The sequence below is a fragment of the Thalassophryne amazonica genome, chromosome 8 (assembly GCF_902500255.1).
Source record: "Thalassophryne amazonica chromosome 8, fThaAma1.1, whole genome shotgun sequence".
NCBI classification, from domain to species: Eukaryota; Metazoa; Chordata; class Actinopteri; order Batrachoidiformes; family Batrachoididae; genus Thalassophryne; species Thalassophryne amazonica.
The window spans coordinates 5,711,577-5,734,452 of record NC_047110.1 but is presented as its reverse complement, the minus strand read 5'-3'; the positions used below and the strand labels follow the sequence as shown (position 1 = coordinate 5,734,452).

General features: G+C 42.6%; 1 protein-coding gene across 3 annotated transcripts in view; it reads right to left on the bottom strand.

Moving 5' to 3' along the window:
- wwp2 (WW domain containing E3 ubiquitin protein ligase 2) overlaps window positions 1-22,876 on the bottom strand; it is a 236,231-nt gene that overhangs the window by 106,073 nt on the left and 107,282 nt on the right. For 2 of the 3 annotated variants that reach the window (XM_034175700.1, XM_034175703.1), the window contains exons 6-9: window positions 22,413-22,491; window positions 18,868-19,010; window positions 9,141-9,342; window positions 1,756-1,845 (exon numbers count right to left, since the gene is read on the bottom strand). In XM_034175700.1, coding sequence (XP_034031591.1) covers window positions 1,756-1,845; window positions 9,141-9,342; window positions 18,868-19,010; window positions 22,413-22,491 — 514 coding nt within the window. The remainder of the gene's footprint in view (window positions 1-1,755; window positions 1,846-9,140; window positions 9,343-18,867; window positions 19,011-22,412; window positions 22,492-22,876) is intronic. The other variant, XM_034175701.1, reaches the window with a different exon arrangement.

Genomic DNA, 22,876 nt, shown 5'->3' with positions numbered 1-22,876 from the left:
CCCCGGTCACTATCTATTTGAACTCTTACCTTCTGGGAGGCGTTTCAGAACAATAAGGAGTAAAACAAACATTGAAAAACAGCTTCTTTCCAAGAGCTGTTGTTGCTCTGAACGCCTCAACCCTACTGTAATAGTCTTTTTATAACTTCACATTTTTTATGTCTTATTATAACTTTTATATGCATTATGGATTGTTTGTTGCACTGTTTTTCTCAGAGCTGCTTTTGAATTTCGTTGAGCCCTCGAGGAACAATGACAACTAAACAATTCTGATTCTGATTCTCATCTCTGAGCATGGCGCTAATTTCGAGAAGTTCAAAATTGAGCTAAAACAGCATGGGGCAGTTTGGGTACGAGGTACCACGAGGACAAACGAGTTTGTTAGAGGCATGTTAGTGGTGAGGATGATAAAAACCCATTATCCGAGCACCTGACAGGCTTTTTTTGGACTTTTTCTTGATGGTGGAACTAGAGATGAGCCTCTTAACAAGCCCCCGACTGTGGTCAGGATTTGTCAATAGCAGCGTGTGTAAAGTTAATGTCACTCATTGTGCACCTAATATCTTTTTACTTCAGTGTGTGTGCGCAGCTCAGTTCAGCATTCACACTCACAAACGTACTTATTTAATTTCTGTTTCACATAAATGGACTGCATTTATATAGCGCTTTTCCATCTGCATCAGACGCTCAAAGCACTTTACAATTATGCCTCACATTCACCCCGATGTCAGGGTGCTGCCATACAAGGCGCTCACTACACACTGGGAGCGATAGGGGATTAACGGCCTTGCCCAAGGGCCCTGAGTGATTTTCCAGTCAGGCGGGGATTTGAACCCATGATCTTCTGGACTCAAGCCCAACACCTTAACCATTAGACCATCACCTCCCCTCACATGACAGCGAGCTGAGAGAATGGTGATCTAATCACAGCTTTTGTTGTTTTTGCACATTGTCTCTAAAAGGTCTTTAATTTTTACACACAACACAGAGACGATGGTGGACGTCAACAAACACACAACAGTCTACACTTATGGACACAACCAAACTATTTGAATACATGTGCATATTCAGATAGAGGTGTGGCCTAAATTCCACGTTCAGTGGGATGTACAAACCGAATGCGCGTGGATTCATGCCTATGCGCACTTTGATACATCAGAATATATTTGCGTTTATGCCTGATTCAGGGTTTTGGTGTACACCAACTTTTAGTAGAAAGTCAACATAAGTCTTTGTACATGAGGCCCCTGGGCTTTACCTGGGCAACTCTGCATATGTCTGAACATCAACCATGATATTTATGATTAGAATACTATTTTATATTATATTTGCCATTTATATTTGTTTACACTTGAAAAAAGGATGTTGCGGAATTTGAAATTTTAGAGAATAAGGGATCCGTTTGAAAGGCTGTAAAATGAAGAAGCTCCACGATATTGACTCCTATCCTGCTAAAATGAATTCTACAGATATACAGATTTCACAAAACATAGTTAACCCCCCCCCCCCCCACTACCAATTAGTTTTGATAAGAATTTCACCTCAAATAATATGCTCTAAAACTCAATTATAAGGTCAAAGGTCAAGACACTGGACACCATCATCTGAAGCAGTTACACAAAGCCATCACAGAATGAGGAGGTTCATAGTTAAATACTGACAGGATGTATCTGTATTTGTTTGTTTTGGTGAAACTCTAACATCTCTCAGTCCAAAGACTGAGACAGACAATAGGAGGAAATGTTTAAGACATACCCTGGTGGCAGCGGTCTCTCCCAGGTCGTGGTTTTGGTGTTGTGGTCAACGTAGTACACTCTGCCATGAGGCAACACCCTCTGCTCCCAGCTAGTAATGGAGAGAGCCAGAAAAGCAGAAAGACAAGAAAGTGAGAGAAATACGCATACCACCCTTCGATCCATCCGTCTGTCCATATGTCCTGAGCCGGTGTTGAATCATTTCTTTTAGCATTGCTAAATGTGATTTTAGATTTTTTTTAGATTCTGTCTTGCACAGTTGAAGTGTACCTACGATAAAAATTACAGACCTCTCCATTCTTTGTAAGTGCACCGTGGCTAATTGCAAAATCAACAGTCCATCAAATATTTATTTAAAGATACAGATAAAGATAAACTTTACTGATCTCACAGATGAGAAATTCACGTTATGTCAGCTCTTAAAAAACACACAAGATGGGTGCAAGTAGAGGAAAATGTTCATCAAACAGCATGTGCAAGGATAAGCAATAATAATACTTGTAACAGTACAAGACATAAGAAATGAGGTAGAAATAGAATAGAATATATATATATATATATATATATATATATATATATATATATATACACTCAACAAAAATATAAATGCAACACTTTTGGTTTTGCTCCCATTTTGTATGAGATGAACTCAAAGATCTAAAACTTTTTCCACATACACAATATCACCATTTCCCTCAAATATTGTTCACAAACCAGTCTAAATCTCTGATAGTGAGCACTTCTCCTTTGCTGAGATAATCCATCCCACCTCACAGGTGTGCCATATCAAGATGCTGATTAGACACCATGATTAGTGCACAGGTGTGCCTTAGACTGCCCACAATAAAAGGCCACTCTGAAAGGTGCAGTTTTATCACACAGCACAATGCCACAGATGTCGCAAGATTTGAGGGAGCGTGCATTTGGCATGCTGACAGCAGGAATGTCAACCAGAGCTGTTGCTCGTGTATTGAATGTTCATTTCTCTACCATAATCCGTCTCCAAAGGCGTTTCAGAGAATTTGGCAGTACATCCAACCAGCCTCACAACCGCAGACCACGTGTAACCACACCAGCCCAGGACCTCCACATCCAGCATGTTCACCTCCAAGATCGTCTGAGACCAGCCACTCGGACAGCTGCTGAAACAATCGGTTTGCATAACCAAAGAATTTCTGCACAAACTGTCAGAAACCGTCTCAGTTCGGAAGCTCATCTGCATGCTTGTCGTCCTCATCGGGGTCTCGACCTGACTCCAGTTCGTCGTCACAACCGACTTGAGTGGGAAAATGCTCACATTCGCTGGCGTTTGGTACGTTGGAGAGGTGTTCTCTTCATGGATGATGAGAAGGAGATGTGTTGCACTGCATGAGGCAAATGGTGGTCACACCAGATACTGACTGGTATCCCCCCCAGTAAAACAAAACTGCATCTTTCAGAGTGGCCTTTTATTGTGGGCAGTCTAAGGCACATCTGTGCACTAATCATGGTGTCTAATCAGCATCTTGATATGGCACACCTGTGAGGTGGGATGGATTATCTCAGCAAAGGAGAAGTGCTCACTATCACAGATTTAGACTGGTTTGTGAACAATATTTGAGGGAAATGGTGATATTGTGTATGTGGAAAAAGTTTTAGATCTTTGAGTTCATCTCATACAAAATGGGAGCAAAACCAAAAGTGTTGCGTTTATATTTTTGTTGATATATATATATATATATATATATATATATATATATATATATATATATATATATATATATATATATGTATATATATATATACACACACAAGGTCCTGGAACATTTCAAGGACTTGGAGTGGCCTGACCAGTCTCCAGACCTGAACTCAACAGAAAATCTTTGGAGTGAGCTGAAGCTCCAAATCTGAAAGATCTAGAGAAGATCTGAATGGAGGAGTGGACCAAAATCCCTGCTGCAGTGTGTGAAAACTTGGTCAAGAACTACAGGAAAAAGTCTGACCTCTGTAATGGCAGACAAATGTTTCTGTACAAAATGTTAAGCTCTGTTTTTCTCGGGGGTCAAATACTTATTTTATGCAATAAAATGCAAATTAATTATTTAAAAATCATACAATGTGATTTTCTGGATTTTTTTTTAGATTCTGTCTCTCACAGTTGAAGTGTACCTACAATAAAAAATTACAGACCTTTCCACTGTTTGTAGGTGGGAAAACCTGCAAAACTGACAGGGGGTCAAATACTTATTTTCCCCAGTGTGTGTGTGTGTATATATATATATATACACATATATATATACATACATACATACATGTACACACATGCACACACATACCTATACACATACACATATACATATATATAAACATGATTGGGATTGAAAAGGAGATAGGAGCATCTTATTTACAATACGTGAAATGGAGTTTAGATGTGATAAGGTGACATTAGTGCAGGGATTTAAAAACAAGTTGTTATTGCACCTGATTTGTGGACATATTAATATTGCACGTGATTTGTGGACATATTATTGCATGTGGTCATTTCACAGTGTTATTGTACAGTCTGACAGCAGCAGGGAGGAACGGCCTGCGGTATCATTCCTTCTTGTACTGAGGGTGTCTCAGTCTGTCACTGAACGAGCTGCTCAGCTCCACTACAGTCCGGTGCAGAGGGTGAGAGGAGGTGTCCATGATGGATTTGAACTTGGTTAACACCCTCCTCTCAGTCACCTCCTCCAGAGAGTCCAGAGGACAGCCCAGGACAGAGCTGGACTTCCTGACCAGCTTGTTCAGTTTCTTTCTCTCCCGCTCTGTGCTGCCCGGGGCCCAACAGACGACAGCATAGAGGAGAGCAGAGGCTACAACAGAGTCATAGAAAGTCTTAAGCATAAGCCTGCTCACTCCAAAGGATCTCATTCTCCTCAGGAGGTGGAGGCGACTCTGGCCTTTTTTGTACAGTGCGTCGGTGTTGTGAGTCCAGTCCAGTTTGTTGTTGAGGTGAACACCCAGGTATCTGAAACTGTCCACAGTCTTTATGTCCTCCCCCTGGATGTTCACCGGTGGGTGAGGTGGTGGTTTCCTCCTGAAGTCGATCACCATCTCCTTCGTCTTACTGGTGTTGAGACACAAGTGGTTGCGCTCACACCAGTCCATAAAGTGTGTGATGACCGACCGGTACTCCAGCTCGTTCCCCTCAGACACACGACCCACAATGACGGAGTCATCAGAGAACTTCTGGAGGTGGCAGCTGTCTGGGTTATAGGTGAAGTCCGAGGTGTAAAGGGTGAAGAGGAAACGCGAGAGGACGGTGCCCTGGGGGGCCCCGGTGCTGCACCTTACCACCTCAGACTGACAGCCGCACAGCCGCACGTACTGCGGGCGGTCAGTGAGGTAGTCGATGGTCCAGGCGGCAAGATGTCCATCCACACCTGCGTCCTCCAGCTTCCCCCGCAGCAGCGCCGGTCTGATGGTGTTGAAAGCGCTGGAGAAATCAAAGAACATGACTCTCACAGCGCTCCCGCCGGTCTCCAGGTGGGTGAGCACTCGCTGTACCTCACTTTACCTCACTGTATCTGTGGTGCGAATCCATGAAGTAATTTTGACGTAATCCTTCAAAGATTATATAAAGTAAAATCTTGATCCAGAATCCACATAACCTCCAAAATTCAGTGGTCTTCCATACATTAATATCTATCTGTGAAGCAAATTTGGTGAGAACTCCTTGCAATTTCTACTAGTGCACCTTCCAAAGTCTTCTATTTTGGAACATATTCTAAAAAAACATGCAGGTCTTCTCTGAAAATAGTACTACTTTGCACTTTTGGACAGGAAGATACACATAAAATACACTTTTTCTTCATCTGAAGACAGCGCATCCTGTTCACTGCAGGCAGCAGAACAATGAAATTACACTTTAATGTACCCAGATATTGTGTGTGAAAAGTAACTGAACATTCCCTGTAATATTCTCTCCCAAATATACAAAATTCATGCCCACCCTTTTTATAGGTCACACAAAGTCACAATATATTGGGACGGCTGGGTATCTATATGTGGGCCAGCTATGTTGGACGTTTGGAACTTGGTACCCGGCTTTGCTGTATGATGGAGCACTTTCTGGGGAGCCTGGAAGTACATGTGGGTTTTGGTTAGCCATGGTAAATCTGCCATAATGAATGGCTTACGAACACAGTTGGTTTCACTGGGACTCGAACCTTCACTTCCTTGCTGCCATTTCAACTATAACATCACTGACAACACTGGACTATGGTTATCCAGCTGCAGCACTTCTGTCACGACATGTTCTCTCAGTCTTGTACGTTTTGTTTTATTTCATCATGGCCACAACAGATGGTCACACCACCAGGTCTGGTCAGCTTGAGGTTTCTGACTATAAGCAAAAAACCTTAAGGGAGTTTTTCCTTAACACAATAGCCTATGTGCTTGTTTATGGGATAGATAAGGTCCAGATCCTTAAGTATGTTCAACACTTTGAGATAAGGCATGTTATAATTTGGCACTGTATAAACAGACTGAATAGAAATTAAGTGAATTTAGATTTTTCCATGATCTCTCTTGCAACAGAAGGAGAGAAATGAGATCAACTTGGATTCTACAACTTTCACCTTTACCCTGCTACAGAGGAAGAGGGCTGTCTACACATCCAGGAATTTAGGTAGTTCCCACTTTGGCCACCAGGACAGTTGCAGCCATTGTGAGGTACTAACAACACATAGTACAACCCCTGGCAAAAATTATGGAATCACCGGCCTCGGAGGATGTTCATTCAGTTGTTTAATTTTGTAGAAAAAAAGCAGATCACAGACATGACACAAAACTGAAGTCATTTCAAATGGCAACTTTCTGGCTTTAAGAAACACTATAAGAAATCAGGAAAAAAAAATTGTGGCAGTCAGTAACGGTTACTTTTTAGAACAAGCAGAGGGAAAAAATATGGACTCACTCAATTCTGAGGAAAAAAATTATGGAATCATGAAAAACAAAAAAACGCTCCAACACATCACTAGTATTTTGTTGCACCACCTCTGGCTTTTATAACAGCTTGCAGTCTCTGAGGCATGGACTTAATGAGTGACAAACAGTACTCTTCATCAATCTGGCTCCAACTTTCTCTGATTGCTGTTGCCAGATCAGCTTTGCAGGTTGGAGCCTTGTCATGGACCATTTTCTTCAACTTCCACCAAAGATTTTCAATTGGATTAAGATCAGGACTATTTGCAGGCCATGACATTGACGCTATGTGTATTTTTGCAAGGAATGTTTTCACAGTTTTTGCTCTATGGCAAGATGCATTATCATCTTGAAAAATGATTTCATCATCCCCAAACATCCTTTCAATTGATGGGATAAAAAAAAGTGTCCAAAATATCAACGTAAACTTGTGCATTTATTGATGATGTAATGACAGCCATCTTCCCAGTGCCTTTACCTGACATGCAGCCCAATAACATCAATGACTGTGGAAATTTACATGTTCTCTTCAGGCGGTCATCTTTATAAATCTCATTGGAACGGCACCAAACAAAAGTTCCAGCATCATCACCTTGCCCAATGCAGATTCGAGATTCATCACTGAATATGACTTTCAACCAGTCATCCACAGTCCATGATTGCTTTTCCTTAGCCCATTGTAACCTTGTTTTTTTCTGTTTAGGTGTTAATGATGGCTTTCGTTTAGCTTTTCTGTATGTAAATCCTATTTCCTTTAGGCGGTTTCTTACAGTTCGGTCACAGACGTTGACTCCAGTTTCCTCCCATTCGTTCCTCATTTGTTTTGTTGTGCATTTTCGATTTTTGAGACATACTGCTTTAAGTTTTCTGTCTTGACGCTTTGATGTCTTCCTTGGTCTACCAGTATGTTTGCCTTTAACAACCTTCCCACGTTGTTTGTATTTGGTCCAAAGTTTAGACACAGCTGACTGTGAACAACCAACATCTTTTGCAACATTGCGTGATGATTTACCCTCTTTTAAGAGTTTGATAATCCTCTCCTTTGTTTCAACTGACATCTCTCGTGTTGGAGCCATGATTCATGTCAGTCCACTTGGTGCAACAGCTCTCCAAGGTGTGATCACTCCTTTTTAGATGCAGACTAACGAGCAGATCTGATTTGATGCAGGTGTTAGTTTTGGGGATGAAACTTTACAGGGTGATTCCATAATTTATTCCTCAGAATTGAGTGAGTCCATATTTTTCCCCTCTGCTTGGTCTAAAAAAGTAACCGTTACTGACTGCCACAATTTTTTTTCCTGATTTCTTATAGTGTTTCTTAAAGCCAGAAAGTTGCCATTTGAAATGACTTTAGTTTTGTGTCATGTCTGTGATTTGCTTTTTTTCTACAAAATTAAACAACTGAATGAACATCCTCCGAGGCCGGTGATTCCATAATTATTGCCAGGGGTTGTACAACAACAGGGTCAAGATGTGTTACCAGCATTAGGATGAACTCCTACCATACTCCAAACAAGCGCACTTAACCGTTTGGCCACCACCTTCAATTTAATTCCATTTATTTTCATTTATATAGCACCAAATCACAACAAAGTTGTCTCAAGGTGCTTCACACAAGTAAGGTCTAATCTTACCAGCTTCTAGAGTAAGCACACAGGCAACAGTAGGAAGGAAAAATTCCGCCTGATGATTTGACGAAGAAACCTCAAGCAGACCAGACTCAAAGGGGTGACCCTCTGCTTCGGCCATGCTGTCGACACAATTGACAAATCAAATATACAGGAAACTTTGGGAGTCCATGCTGGTGCACAGGGCGGGAGGCCTGCAGAAGAAGACACCCACTCCCACCTCTGGATGGAGCTGCACCTCAAACAGAGAGTAAAAACAGAATCAGGTGGCAGGAAGACAACAACTGCGGTATAATTTGTCAGTATTAAGCAACAAAAAAAAACCAGTAGAAATACTGAGGCAATCGTCAGCCACTTTCATTAGCAAAAAAACAACAGTAAGGTAATGGGTGACGAAGTTTTATCAGAGTAATTTTCTTGTATGACATCTAAAGTATTGCATGTGTCTTTACAGCAATTCATTGCCAGTAGAATAAGACCCCCCCCCCCCCACACACACACACAATCTGATTTCCATAGTGTCCATGTTTGTGGCAGCATTTAGCCTGAATTTGGCAGCAGTCGTGAGCAGCAGGTGCTGACGACTGCAGCAGCAGATGCTGAATATGAATTTCTCATATTCAGCATCTTACGTTTGTCCACTTCCTGCTGCAGCTCACCTTTAGAATCGACATCCGTCTCCGTCCTTTTCCATATTCACCACCTTAGACTTGTTTGTGAATCAAATAGCTTTATTAAGGTGAAACTTACTGCACTTCCGTAGAGGTGTTCTATATGAAAATGAAGCCAGTGGGCTGTATGTTCTTACCCAGCTGGGAGTGAGTCTGTGGAGGAGTCAGACGTGTTGGCAGCAGCAGGCTCCACCTGCGCGGGTGGACTCGCAGCATCCTGAAGTGTTGAAGGACCGCTGCTGCTGGCAGCAGGGGATGGACCGGGTGGAGAAGACGTCACAGAGTCAGGATGAGTCGCACTGCAGGGACTGCTCTCCAGACCACTGGATGGCAACTCAACTGTGTGAGGAGACATGGACGACAAGAATAAGAGACCAAAAAATACAAAGAGAAAACATCAGTGTGGCTGAACTTAAGAGAGTCTGCAGAGAACAGTGGAAGAAAATGTCTCCACAGTGATGGACACTGATGAAAGAATGAAATGCTCTTTAGAAGGAAACCAAATGATTAATGGCTGATGAGTGCCAGTACAAGGGCTCTGAGAATTAAGACCAGAAGAACTGGCACATGGGGAAACCTGGGGACCTCAAAGAACAACCAACGGCCAGAGTCGCAAAGGAAACCCATACTAAACTAAAAATGACAGAGGGGAGCAAAAAGACGTACATAAGTAACGACTATGGACCATACAAACTACTGATATCCGGGTTAGTAAAGTAATACTTTCCAAGCCACAAAGACTTAATGAAGTGTACCTGGATGTTTTTTCTTCCTTATGACAAATATGGACTTACCCGGCACAATACCTCTGGGATAACATCCCCAACATGCCACAAATGTACCTGAATGCCTTGAAATTGGATAAGGAAAAACTAATAAACATGAAACCCGACAGGGGTCAACACCATGTTTCTTGCATAGAGTTTTTCCAAAGGAGTATGGATAATTTGGAGGCGCTGAATCTGAATCTGGTGTTAGTTTTTGGCAATCACATAACATTTTTGAGATACGAAAACAAATTTCTTGTATCACGCATTGAAGTAGAAGCTGCAATCTCGCACACCTCTTCTCCTTCATCTTCCCTCTGTATCTTCCTCTGTCACACCAACCACCTGCATTTCCTCCCTCAGCACATCCATAAACCTCCTCTTTGGCCTCCCTCTTCTCCTCCTGCCTGGTGGCTCCATCCTCAGCATCCTTCTCCCTATATACCCTGGGTCCCTCCTCTGCACATGTCCAAACCATCTCAATCTCGCCTCTCTGACTTTGTCTCCAAACCGTCCCACCTGAACTGTCCCTCTGATAGGTTCATTCCTAATCTTGTCCATTCTTGTCACTTCTAAAGAGAATCTCAACATCTTCAGCTCTGCCACCTCCAGCTCTGCCTCCTGTCTTTTTGTTAGTGCCACCATCTCTAAACCGTGCAACATAGCTGGTCTCACTACTGTCTTGTTCATATTCTTGCTGATATTCTTCGGTCACAAATCACTCCTGCCACCTTTCTCCACCCACTCCACCCTGCCTGCAATCTCTTCTTCACCTCTTGACCACACTCTCCATTACTCTGAACAGTTGACCCCAAATATTTAAACTCATCTACTTTCACCACTTCTACTCCTTGTAACTGCACTATTCCACTGGGCTCCCTCACATTCACACACATGTACTCAGTCTTGCTTCTACTGACTTTCATTCCCCTTCTCTCCAAAGCATATTTCCACCTCTCCAGACTAGACTCAACTTGCTCTCTACTCTTACTACAGATCACAATGTCATCTGCAAACATCAAAGTCCATGGGGACTCCTGTCTGATTTCATCCATCAACCTGTCCATCACCACTGCAAACAAGAAAGGACTCAGAGCTGATCCTTGGTGTAATCCCACCTCCACCTTGAATGAGTCTGTCATTCCGACTGCGCATCTCATTGCTGTCACACTATTCTTGTGCATGTCCTGAACTACCCTAACATACTTCTCTGCCACTCCAGACTTCCTCATACAATACCACAGTCCACAAACACACAATGTAACTCTTTCTGGCCTTCTCTGTACTTCTCCAACACTATTCTCAGCGCAAACATTGCATCTGTAGTGCTCTTTCTTGGCATGAAACCATATTGCTGCTCACAGATCTTCACCTGTTTTCTAAGCCTAGCTTATACTACTCTTTCCCATAACTTCATGCTGTGGCTGATCAACTTTATGCCTCTGTAGTTACTGCAGCTCTGCACATCAACCTTGTTCTTGAAAATAGGAACCAGCACACTCCTTCTCCACTCCGCAGGCATCCTCTCACTTTCGAAGACTTTATTAAATAATCTGGTTAGAAACTCTACCGCCATCTCTCCTCAACATTTCTATGCCTCCAATGGAATGTCATCTGGACCAACTGCCTTTCCATTCTTCATCCTCTTCATAGCAGCCCTCACTTCTTCCTTACTAATCTCTTGTACTTCCTGATTTTCTCTCACCACATCATCCACCCTTTTCTCTCGCTCATTTTCTTTATTCATCAGCTCTTGAAAATATTCCCTCCACCTTCTCAGCACACACTCCTCACTTGTCAGCACATTACCATGTGTATCTTTTACCACCCTAACCTGCTGCACATCCTTTCCAGCTCTGTCCCTTTGTCTGGCCAATCGGTACAAGTCCTTTTCTCCTTCCCTACTATTCAACTTCTTGTACAGCTCGCAATATGCCTTTTCCTTCGCTTTTGCCACATCTCTTTTTGCCTTACGCCGCATTTCCTTGTACTCCTGTCTACTTCTCTCTCTCCATCTCTCCAACTATCCCAAAACGTTTTCGCCAGCCTCTTTCTCCTTATGCTTTCCTGGAACTCTTCATTCCACCACCAAGTCTCCTTGTCTTCCTTCCACTGTCCAGATGTCATACCGAGTACTGTCCTAGCTGTCTCCCTCACCACATCTGCAGTACTTTCCCAGTTGTCCAAAACTGCTTCCCCTCCAACCAGTGCTTCTCTCACCTGCTCGCTAAATGTCACACAATAGTCTTACTCCTTCAGCTTCCACCATCTGATCCTTTGTTGAGCTCTCACTCTCTTCTTCTGTACCTCTAAAGTCATCCTACAAACAACCATCCTATGCTGTCTAATGACACTCTCTCCTGCCACCACCTTACAGTCTCTGAAATCTTTTGGCTTGCATCTCCTATAAAGAATGTAGTCCACCTGTGTGCACCTTCCTCCACTCTTATATGTTACCCTGTGCTCCTCCTTTTTCTTAAAGTAGGTATTCACCACAGCCATTTCCATCCTTTTTGCAAAATCAACTACCATCTGTCCTTCCCCATTCCTATCCTTGATACCATATCTACCCATTACTTTCTCATCACTTCTGTTCCCTTCACCAACATGCCCACTGAAGTCCGCTCCTATCACCACTCTTTCATGCTTGGGCACACTCTCCACCACCTCATCCAACACACTCCAGAAATCTTCTTTCTCCTTCATCTCACAACCTACCTGTGGGACATATGCACTGATGATATTCATCATCACCCCTTCAATTTCCAACTTCACACTTATTACCCTGTCAGAGACTTGCTTAACCTCCAACACACTTTTAACATACTCTTACTTTAAAATGACCCAAACACCATTTCTCTTCCTGTCCTCACCATGATACAACAACTTGTACCCACCGCCGATGCTCCTGCTCTTACTTCCCTTCCACTTGGTCTCTTGCACACACACAATATGTCTACCTTTCTCCTCTCCATCATATCAGCCAGCTCTCTCCCTTTACCAGTCATACTACCAATATTCAAAGTACCCACTCTCATTTCCACCCTTCTAGTTTTCTTCTTGTCCCGCTGTTTGTGGAAACGTTCTCCTCCTCTTCTTCATCGTCTTCGCCCAGCAGTAGCCCAATTTCCAGCAGCACCCTGTTGGGCAACAGCACTGGTGGCGGATGTTGTTAACCCAGGCCGCAACCGATCCAGTATGGAAATTCGATTCTTAGTCTGCATATTTGGGTTGGCTTGTTTTATGCTGGATGCTCTTCCTGACGCATCCCTCCTCATTTACCCGGGCTTGGGACCGGCACTCAGAATGTACTGGCTGCACACCCCATGTGGGGTGTGCAGCCAGTACCTCTTCAGTGCCACAAACCATATTACGGCCCTTTGTTCAAATTTCATGTACCTAGTTTAAAAACGATGCTTTACAGGCTGTTTTTGTATATGATTATTGGCATCAAACTCATGAGTGACTGAGCAACTTTTGCATAATCCATCAATACAAAACATGCACATTGCAAATAAATGTCATCATGTTGAGCTCAGATTCAGATTCAGCACCACAAAATTTCCCTAAACCAGTTCTCAAAGTCCATGCAAGAAAATGTTGTTGTTGTTGACCCGTGTTATCTCAGTGAGACTCTGTCCCGGCCACACAGTTCCAGTCATCAGCTGTGTTTTCCGCTGTGTCTCCTTCTATCCAAAAGGACTCTTGCAGCCACTGTTTCTGATGACATCAGAGATGAAATTCAGGCTCCTCCCTTTTTTTGGATGGCAGATGGATGAAAATAGCTGATTAACACTCCCTCAGTTCATTATGAATACAGTTGTATGTAAAAGTTTGGGCACCCCTGATGATTTCCATGATTTTCCTTGATAAATCATTGGTTGTTTTCCAAAATGAAGGTGGCTTGTCCAAATGTGCTTTAGCATACCTCAAGCGACTCCGTTTGTGGTGTGTACGCAGAAAAGGCTTCCTCTGCATTACAGCATCATACAGCATCTGCTTATCCATGACTGCGTTATTGCATGACCCTGTTTGTGCTTCTGCCTCGCCGAATGATCATCTGTGTACCGAACCTGAGCCTGAATTAAAGACAATGACTGCTTCTACATCCAAGCCTAGTCCAGGAGTTTGCTGGGCGCTACTATTTAATTTGTTTCAATGGGTGCCCCGCTTGGTGAGATCCCCCTTTAAGCGGCTGATTCCCTCATTGTGTGGTTCCAGGGGCTTCAGCCCTGACTCCAGCCATTTATGTGCTCCTGGCTCCGCTTCAGTGTCCAGTACTACACATAGTCAGGCCTCTCATACTGTCATGTACTGTGAAAAGCCTGACGGCCGCCCTTCTGACCCTGCTACAGTTTTTTGCTATGTTTTTCACCCACTGGTACCGTGGCCCGGTTTTGGTCATGTTCCCTGTCATCCTGGGGGTCTCCAGCCTTTTAGCCTTACTGCATTTAATTTGTTTTTGCCCACCGTCCTGGGTCCCCCACCGCCCCCCCCAGTGTCGGGTTGTTTTTGGGCGGGTGCCCGGTGGCACCCACATGGGGGAGGGGTACTGTCATGCCCCGCCCTGATCTAGGCTTTATTAATGCATCTTCATCTGCCCAAGCTTGGTTTTATTAGTTATTTTCATCATGTTTATTCTACGTTCTAATTTTGCTTTGTCACTTTCTTTCTTACTTTTATATTTTGGCCATGTTTCAGTTCCGTTCTATCAGTCTGTGTTTTCATGGTTTATCATTTAGTTATCGTTTGCCTATTTTTGCTGTTCTCATTTCTGTTTGCACTTTGTCAGGTTTTGTTTCTGTTCTACTTAGAGTTTAAGTCTGCCTGTTCCAGTTTAGTTTTGTCATTGTATTAAATTTCTTATAATTCTCTGAGCAGTTTTTATCTAGTTTCTCTCTGGTTTGCTTTTCTGTCCTGTTAAAGTCTGTATTGTCAGTTCATGTTTAGTTTAGTTTTTATATCAGTTCTCATGTTCTTGTTCACAGTAATATTATACACAGTTGTAGCTTTGTGCTTATTCCTGTCTTCGTCTCTCACACCCAGTTGATTATGTTCTTTCTGCACCTGTCATGTGTCCCTGTCTCTTTTTTTAACTCTGTCTGCTATGTGTTTCCTTTCACTCACGCTCTGTGCACCTGTTCACATATCTTTGTCTTTTCTTCACTCCACCTTGTGTTGTCCTCCCTCACTGTCTTACACATAGTAGTATCTTTGTTCACTAGCCACGCCCCCCTTCTTGTTCCTCACATGCACCTTGTTAACTCCTGTCTTATTTAATCTCCACCCAGCCACCACACCCTTGCTCGTTTGTTGTCTTTGTACACTCACGAGCTCTGTTTCCAGCCCTGTTTTTGCTTTGCCATGAATCCTGATCCTGCTTTGTATTTCTGACTTTGCCTTTTGCCTCATCCATGATGTCTGTGTCTGCTCGTGCCTTTGAACCCTGCTTATCTATGATTGCGTTATTACCTGACCCTGTTTGTGCGTCTGCCTCACCAACTGATCATTTGTGTACAGAACCTGAGCCTGAATTAAAGACAATGATTGCTTCTAGCCTAGTCCAAGCCTAGTCCAGGAGTCTGCATTATGGCCTAACACTTCCAGTGCCTGTCACCTGCCGAGCCTGACACCAAACCAATTTTGTGTTCCAATAATTAGTGCTAAATGTACTCAAATCAATAAAATGACAAGGGTGCCCAAATTTACACACCTGCCTAATTTTGTTTAAATAATTATTGCACACTTTCTGTAAATTCTAGAAACCTCATTTCACTTCTCAAATATCAGTGTGTTCGTCTGCTATATATTTAACTGAAATTTCTGATCCAGACAACCAATGATTTATAAAGGAAAATCATGAAAAGCATCAGGGGTACCCAAACTTTTGCATACAACTGTACTTAGTTATGCCGTCTGGCCTCACCAGTGCTCCCGCAGTTTTGCAGAACTTGCTTAATGACATGCTACGTGAATTCCTGATCAAATTCGTTTTCGTGTACCTTGATAATGTAAGTTTCTCTCCCAATCCTAAAACTCATACCAAACATGTTTGCACCGTACTCCAGACCTTGTTACGCCATAATCTGGTCGTAAAAACAAGAAAAATGTAAATTTCATAAACCGACCGTTTCGTTTTTGGGGTTTGTAATCATGGAGGAAGTGATTAAAATGGACCCCGAAAAGGTTGCTGCCATGTGTGACTGGACTGTTCCATCCCCGCGGAAGGAGGTATGAAGAATCCTGGGCTTTACCAAGTTCTATCGTAAGTACATACGTAATTTCAGTACTGTTGCGGCTCCATTACATGATATCACGTCGTCCCTCCAGCTGTTTATCTAGACACTGGAGTGCAATGAGGCGTTCAGGGTTCTAAAGAAACCTGCTCCTCCCTGATCCCATTCGATAGTTCGTGGCTGAAGTTGATGCTTCCGATATTGGTGTGGGTGCGGTCCTCTCGCATAACCCCTCTCGTTGTCCTGCTTTGTTTTTGCTCTCACTTGGGAAATTGAACCTAAAGTCTGGTCTGCTGCTGATGGGGTCCTGGTGCCTCCCGGTTGTCCCACCGGCAAGCTTTTTGTCCCGACTGCGCTTAGGTGGGGACACAATAGTCACTTCTCATGCCACACGAAAATAAAGAAAACTATTTTTGTGATTCAACAGAGATTTTGGCGGCCTGGTTTACTCAAAAATGTTACTGAATATGTAAATGCCTGTCAATCATGTGTCATGCACAAGTCATCCAACCGTCCACCTGCCAGGTTGTTAATACCACTGCTTGAACCCACACGTCCTTGGTCTTATATTGCGCTGGACTTTGTAACTAGTCTTCCGCCCTCTAAGGGTAATACAGTAGTTCCTACGGTTGTAGATAGACTGTCAAAGATGGTGCATTTCATTCCTCTGCCAAAATTCCCCTCGGCCAAGGAAAAAGCTGAGGTCATGCTCAGCCAAATGTTTAGGTTACACAGTTTCCCCAGGATATTGTGTCTGACCAAGGGTCACAATTCGTGTCGAATTTCTGGAGGGAATTCTGCCATCTCCTCTGGGTTTCAGCCAGTTTAACATCGGGCTACCATCCACTGGCTAATGGTCAGACAGAACGTTTAAACCAGGAATTAGAAAAAGGTCTCCGAATCCTAGCCTCGCAACAGCCAGCCACCTGGTCTTCACAATTACCATGGATTGAATTAGCTCACAACCACCTACCCTCTGTATCTACTGGTTATTCTCCATTTCATGATGTTTATGGTCAACCCTCTCTATATCCACCCACAGATCTTAACTCGTCATTCCCTCATTCTTCATTCCGTCTAATTCTCCGCTGCTGACAATGCTGGGAGTGGGCCAAAAGAACCTTACTTCACACCTCCCATGCCTATAAGTCTGCTGCTGACCAGAAAAACTCCTCTGTGCATCATACCAGCCTGGCCAGAAAGTTTGGCTCTCTACTCGCCATCACTCGTTAAAAGGACTGCCCACAAAACTGGCTCTCAGGTTCGTCAGTCCATTCCCAGGATCCAAAGTTATTAATCCAGTGACTGTTCATCTCCATCTCATAAGGTCTTTGTGTATTCATCTCACCTTTCACATCAGTTATGTCAAACTGGTCAAAACCTGGGGTTATATCAAGGTAACTCACTGGATGTGTCCCTCACCAGTTTGTTGTGCATTGTGCCTTCACTCCAGCTCTGTTCCTGCATTCATTGTCCTGCCTGCATCTTTGTGTGTTCCTGACCTCCAGCCTTTTGCCTCAACCATGCCTTTTGCCTAATATTTTTTGTACTGCTGCTTTTTCTGGACTGCTTACTCATGTACTGACCTCTGCCAACCACATCAGTAAAGCCTTCTAAAATCCAGAGCTGTTTGTCTGAACCGTGCATTTGTGTCCTGCAGTTCCTGACCATCCAGCCTGATACTGAGCCAAAATAACAAGATACACACAGACTCCTTACTGCATTTAATTTCTTTGACATGGTGTCATTCAGCAGAGATCTGCATCAGTTCTGCCTAGATGACTCTGTTAAGATCTATGTTATAGCCTGGATAACGCCGTTCAATCCTAAAGTGATTACCGAGGAAAAACAAGCACATTTTGAAGCTGCCTATAAGAGTTTATCTATCAATACATTAAAAAAGATGGTCAACATGCACAGGCTCTGAATGCAGTTTTATGTACAATCATATTAAGCATAAACAGTATTTTTTTTTGGGGGGGTAAACAAAAGCTATAATCCCACAGGTGCACCTTAATTATTATTTCAGGTTGCATCTCTGCACTGTAGCAGCTACCCCTTGAAGAAATATGTCAGGAGCCGCGACTGGTGAGACCATTAAAGGAACATTAGCGTTATAGTGGAAACTACTTTAAATTTCACCACTGTCCCCTAGTGGTTACATCCTTGAAAGATGCATGCTGATGGGATAAAAAAACAAACAAACAAAACAAAAAAAAAACGATAAAAGCCTGACAACGCTGTAGTATTTGTAAATAAATATGAATTTGTAACTGTGTAACCATTTACAAGAATTCAAATATGCATCACTTTACTGTGGGTGATAACATGACAAATTATTTTAGCTGGTCTAACACAACTTAGATTCCATACAAATAAGGAGAGTTCTATTTAACCACGTTTTAAATACACAATTTTTTTGTGAAACTGCCTTTGTTTTCTTTTACATCCAAAATATCAATACCTAAAATAAAGAGACAATTTATGATTTTAATTTAGTGAAGGTTTTAAAGCTTTGCTCGGTTTATTAACATCACAGAAAAAAATTATCTTTGATTTTGTGCACGTGTAAATAGTTGATCCCTGAGCCATTGAGCCGCACTGTGCAGTGTCTGGTGGTGGCGTGAAAAAAGGAGTGAAAAACTGAGATTTTAACACTTTGCTTTGGTCGTTTAAAAGGGGAGAACACACACCAAGTGAACACTTCATCCTTCTCACATGGGTCTCCTCATACACACACAATAAGATGTCTCAGCTAAACTCACAGTGTCCAAAAATATGTGGACCTGACTGGACACACACACACACACACACGCACACACGCACGCGCGCGCTAGCTGGTGGCTTTTGGTTTTTAGTACCGGTGCCATTTGCAGGGCTGCTGGAGGAGCAGCCGTCACCAGAGGACCCTGAGCCCAGGGTCTGCTCCTCATTCAGCTCCTCCCCTCTGGAGCACAGGGGAGAGCCCCCCTGTGAACCCCCCACTGAGCGCCGTTTACTCCTCCTGTGTCAAAAAAGACAGAGCAGAAAGTGAATGAAGAGGAGGTGTGAGGGAGAAAAGATGAAAAAGTCAGGTGAGCATTTGACTCAGGGAGACGTTCCTATTTGCCGTGTCAGCTTGTTGTCTTCTTGCTCTCTATGCTTTGTAGTGGTGTTTACCATCGTCTCCTCAGGTCAAACCCAAAGTTAAAACAAGAGCACTGAGCTCATAGAGCACAAACCTCCGCAAAGCCCATCTCTTTAAGACATTAATGCATTATGGGATATGTAGTTTATCAAATTAGCTTAAGGGGTTTTTCTTGGTTGTTTTTTATTAATCAAGTATGAGAGTGAAAATACTGCACAGTGTTAAATGTACGGGGTTGTAGACAGAGGGTTTAGCAAGATCAGCAGCCAAATAACCGTATATTTAAAGTCATACATAAACAAATGCTTATACGTTTTATTTATATATATGAATATCTGGCCAGCTGCTAAGAACCTATCACAACATGACCATTTAGCCAGCGTATGCTGACTGTGTTAAAAATGGTGGCATATGCTGACAATCTGTTATTGTCTTTTTTTTTTTTTTTTTTACTGTTGGACACATGCCCAGCGTATCCCTAACCAGTTGGACGTATACATGTCATACTCTTAGCTTATGTATAACATTTAATGAATTTGAAATGGAGGATTATGCAGGCTTTGTGCTGTGTATTCATGTTTTGTTTTAATGTTTGTGTCATTGTTTCAACAACATTCACATAATGGCTGTGTCTGACACATACTTGGATGAAATTATAAATTATATGGTACACTCATGGTACAGGGCGTCCTAAACAACAAGTGCCAAAATTCATATCCACAGTAAAACAGGAAATGTTCAAATGTCAAGCACTTCCTGGATTGACATACGTGATCCCATGGAATCTCACGGGAACTCAGTAGCATGCTCACACTCAAACAGGAAGTGCCGAATTCTCGGTCACAGTGAAACAGGAAATATCCATTATTGAACACTTCCTGGCATGGGTGGACCTAGAGCGGAAGCTGGGGTTTCACTGGATTCCCCTGAAATCTGATTGGACACAGATGATTGACATGTCGAGGCACCACACGTCTGGTTGAAAGACCTGCATTTTGAAATCAGTGAGTCACACTGACTGCTAGGTTCCTCCTGTCTAGTAGTTTGTGCTGTGTAGCACAAAAAGTTCTAATCCACCTTAGTAGAAGAAGAAAAATGTTTGCTTCAGATTTTAACTGAACACGTCCTTTGAACTATGGACTTCTAATCACACCAAACTTATATTGGTGAGTAAACTACCATTTTTTAATGCCAGAAATGAGGTCCAGGTTGTTAAAAGCAGCATTTCTCCTTTAATTCAGGTTGGCTTATATACACATGTTTAAGCTAACAGACAGTAGCTGGTTCATTCTCTGTTGGCTTATGAGTGCAGCAGATAACTGAAACAATCCTTCAAATGGTGATACAAGCATCAAATTCAGCACAAATACAGCTGGAGCAAAATTAATGGAGCAACTTTAACTTTTGACTGCTGTACAAACTGAAACTGACCTTAGTATTTCACACATTTTAATTTGTTTATTCAATTTCAATTACATTTTTGGGATCATTTGTTTGGGATCACTGTCATGCTGGAAGACCCAACCACGTTGCATCTTCAATGCTCTCACTGATGGAAGGAGGTTTTGGCTTAAAATCTCATGATACACGGCCACGTTCATTCTTCCCTTAACACGGATCAGTCGTCCTGTCCCCTTTGCAGAAAAACAGCCCCAAAGCATGATGTTTCCACCCCCATGCTTCACAGTAGATATGGTGTTCTTGGAATGCAACTCAGCATTCTTCTTTCTGCAAACACAACGAGTTGAGTTTTTACTAAAAAGTTATATTTTGGTTTCATCTGACCACATGATATTCTCCCAATCCTCTTCTGGATTATCCATATGCTCTCTGGCAAACTTCAGACGGGCCTGGACACGTACTGTCTTAAGCAGGGGGATATGCCTGGCACTGCAGGATTTGAGTCCCTCTCTGCGTAGTGTGTAGCCTTTGTTACTTTGGTCCCAGCTCTCTGTAGGTCATTCATCAGGTCCCTCCGTGTAGTTCTGGGATTTTTGTTCACTGTTCTCATGATCATTTTGATCCCATGGGATGACATCTTGCCTGGAGCCCCATATCGAGGGAGATTATCAATGGTCTTGTATGTCTTCCATTTTCTTACAATTGCTCCCACAGTTGATTTATTCCCACCAACCTGCTTGACTATTGTAGATTCACTCTTCCCAGCATGGTGAACATCTACAATTTTTTTTCCTGGTGTCCTTCAACAGCTCTTTGGTCTTGGCCATGGTTGAGTTTGGAGTCTGACTGTTTGAGGTTGTGGACAGATGTCTTTTATACAGATAACGAATTCCAACAGGTACCATTAATACAGGTAACAGGTGGAGGACAGAAGAGTTTCTTAAAGAAGTTACAGGTCTGTGAGAGCCAGAAATCTTGCTTGTTTGTTATTGACCAAATACTTATTTTCCACCATAATTTACAAATAAATTCTTTAAAAATCCTACAATGTGATTTCCTGGATTTTTTTTTTCCTCATTTTGTCTCTCATAGTTGAAGTTTACCTATGATGAACATTACAGATCCCTCTCATCTTTCTAAGTAGGAGAACTTGCACAATAAGGGGCTGAATAAATACTTTTTGGCCCCACTGTATATTCTGTGTACCTGTATTATATACAGTGGATCAATATATAATAATTGTAAGCAGTTTGCTGTCATGCTATGAATCAGCAGATCTGCGCAGTAGTTTACCGTAATAAAGACATTATCAAACATCTGTCTGGGTTTATTTGGATATGTAAGAGATGAAAGTAAAAATAACTATAACTGACTAATTTAGTCCACTCAGGACATCCCTCTGGAGCTCATAATGTTGTTGGAAAACTTAGAGCAAATGCAATGTGCACTTTCCACTCCTGTGATGAGCAAATTTGCTTTTTCCACTGTTGCATCCCACAGGGATGATCCACGAAACAATGTGGACCGGACATGCTGCTTTAAACACTGCTTAAAGTTACTAATTTAACTTTTAGGGCAGAATATGAATAGATGACACTCTTGGGCAATGTGGTTTCTATGCTCTGTTTATTAAAGTGGGTATTGGTCACCTTTGACCATGAGAGGTGACATGGTCACGGCCCAGGTGTTTATTCAAGAAGTGAGTAAAGAAAAGACCAAGACAAAAATAAAAACATGAGAGGAAATAAAATGTTGCCATCTTTATGACATCACACACACTGTGGTCAGAGTATGAGCTCTGCTTTGAGTGCTGATGCAGGTTTTTATGACTGAGTGGATGTGAGGTTGAGAGCGGACGGTGTCTGCGTGCGTTCTGACCTGCTGTGAGATCCATCTCTGCTGGGAGTGTCCTCACTCTGTGTCCTCCTCAGACTGGCTCTGTCTGACTGCAGGACTTCTGCACAAACACAAAACAGAATCACCACAACATGCAAACCAACTCTGTGCGGCTGACATCATCAGATCACATGAACACCACCTTGGTGAGGGAACAAAGCTTGCTCCAAACACCGTAACACCTGACTGAACAAACACCGTTCCTCAGTTCTTCCATGTTCTTCTAGCCTGAAGAACACATGCTGGTTTCATGTTCAGCGTGTGGCTACACCTGGAGTCCCTTGATTGAGGAGAGTAATGTCAACTCAGAACATGGCGCCATTTTGGTTCCAACTGCGCTGAGCTACTGAATGAACCTTTTATGTTCTCAACATTTTAAAAATCATTTAACCACATACAGCAACACATTCAGGTACAGGAGGGGAGGTGGGCTTGAGACCAGAGGA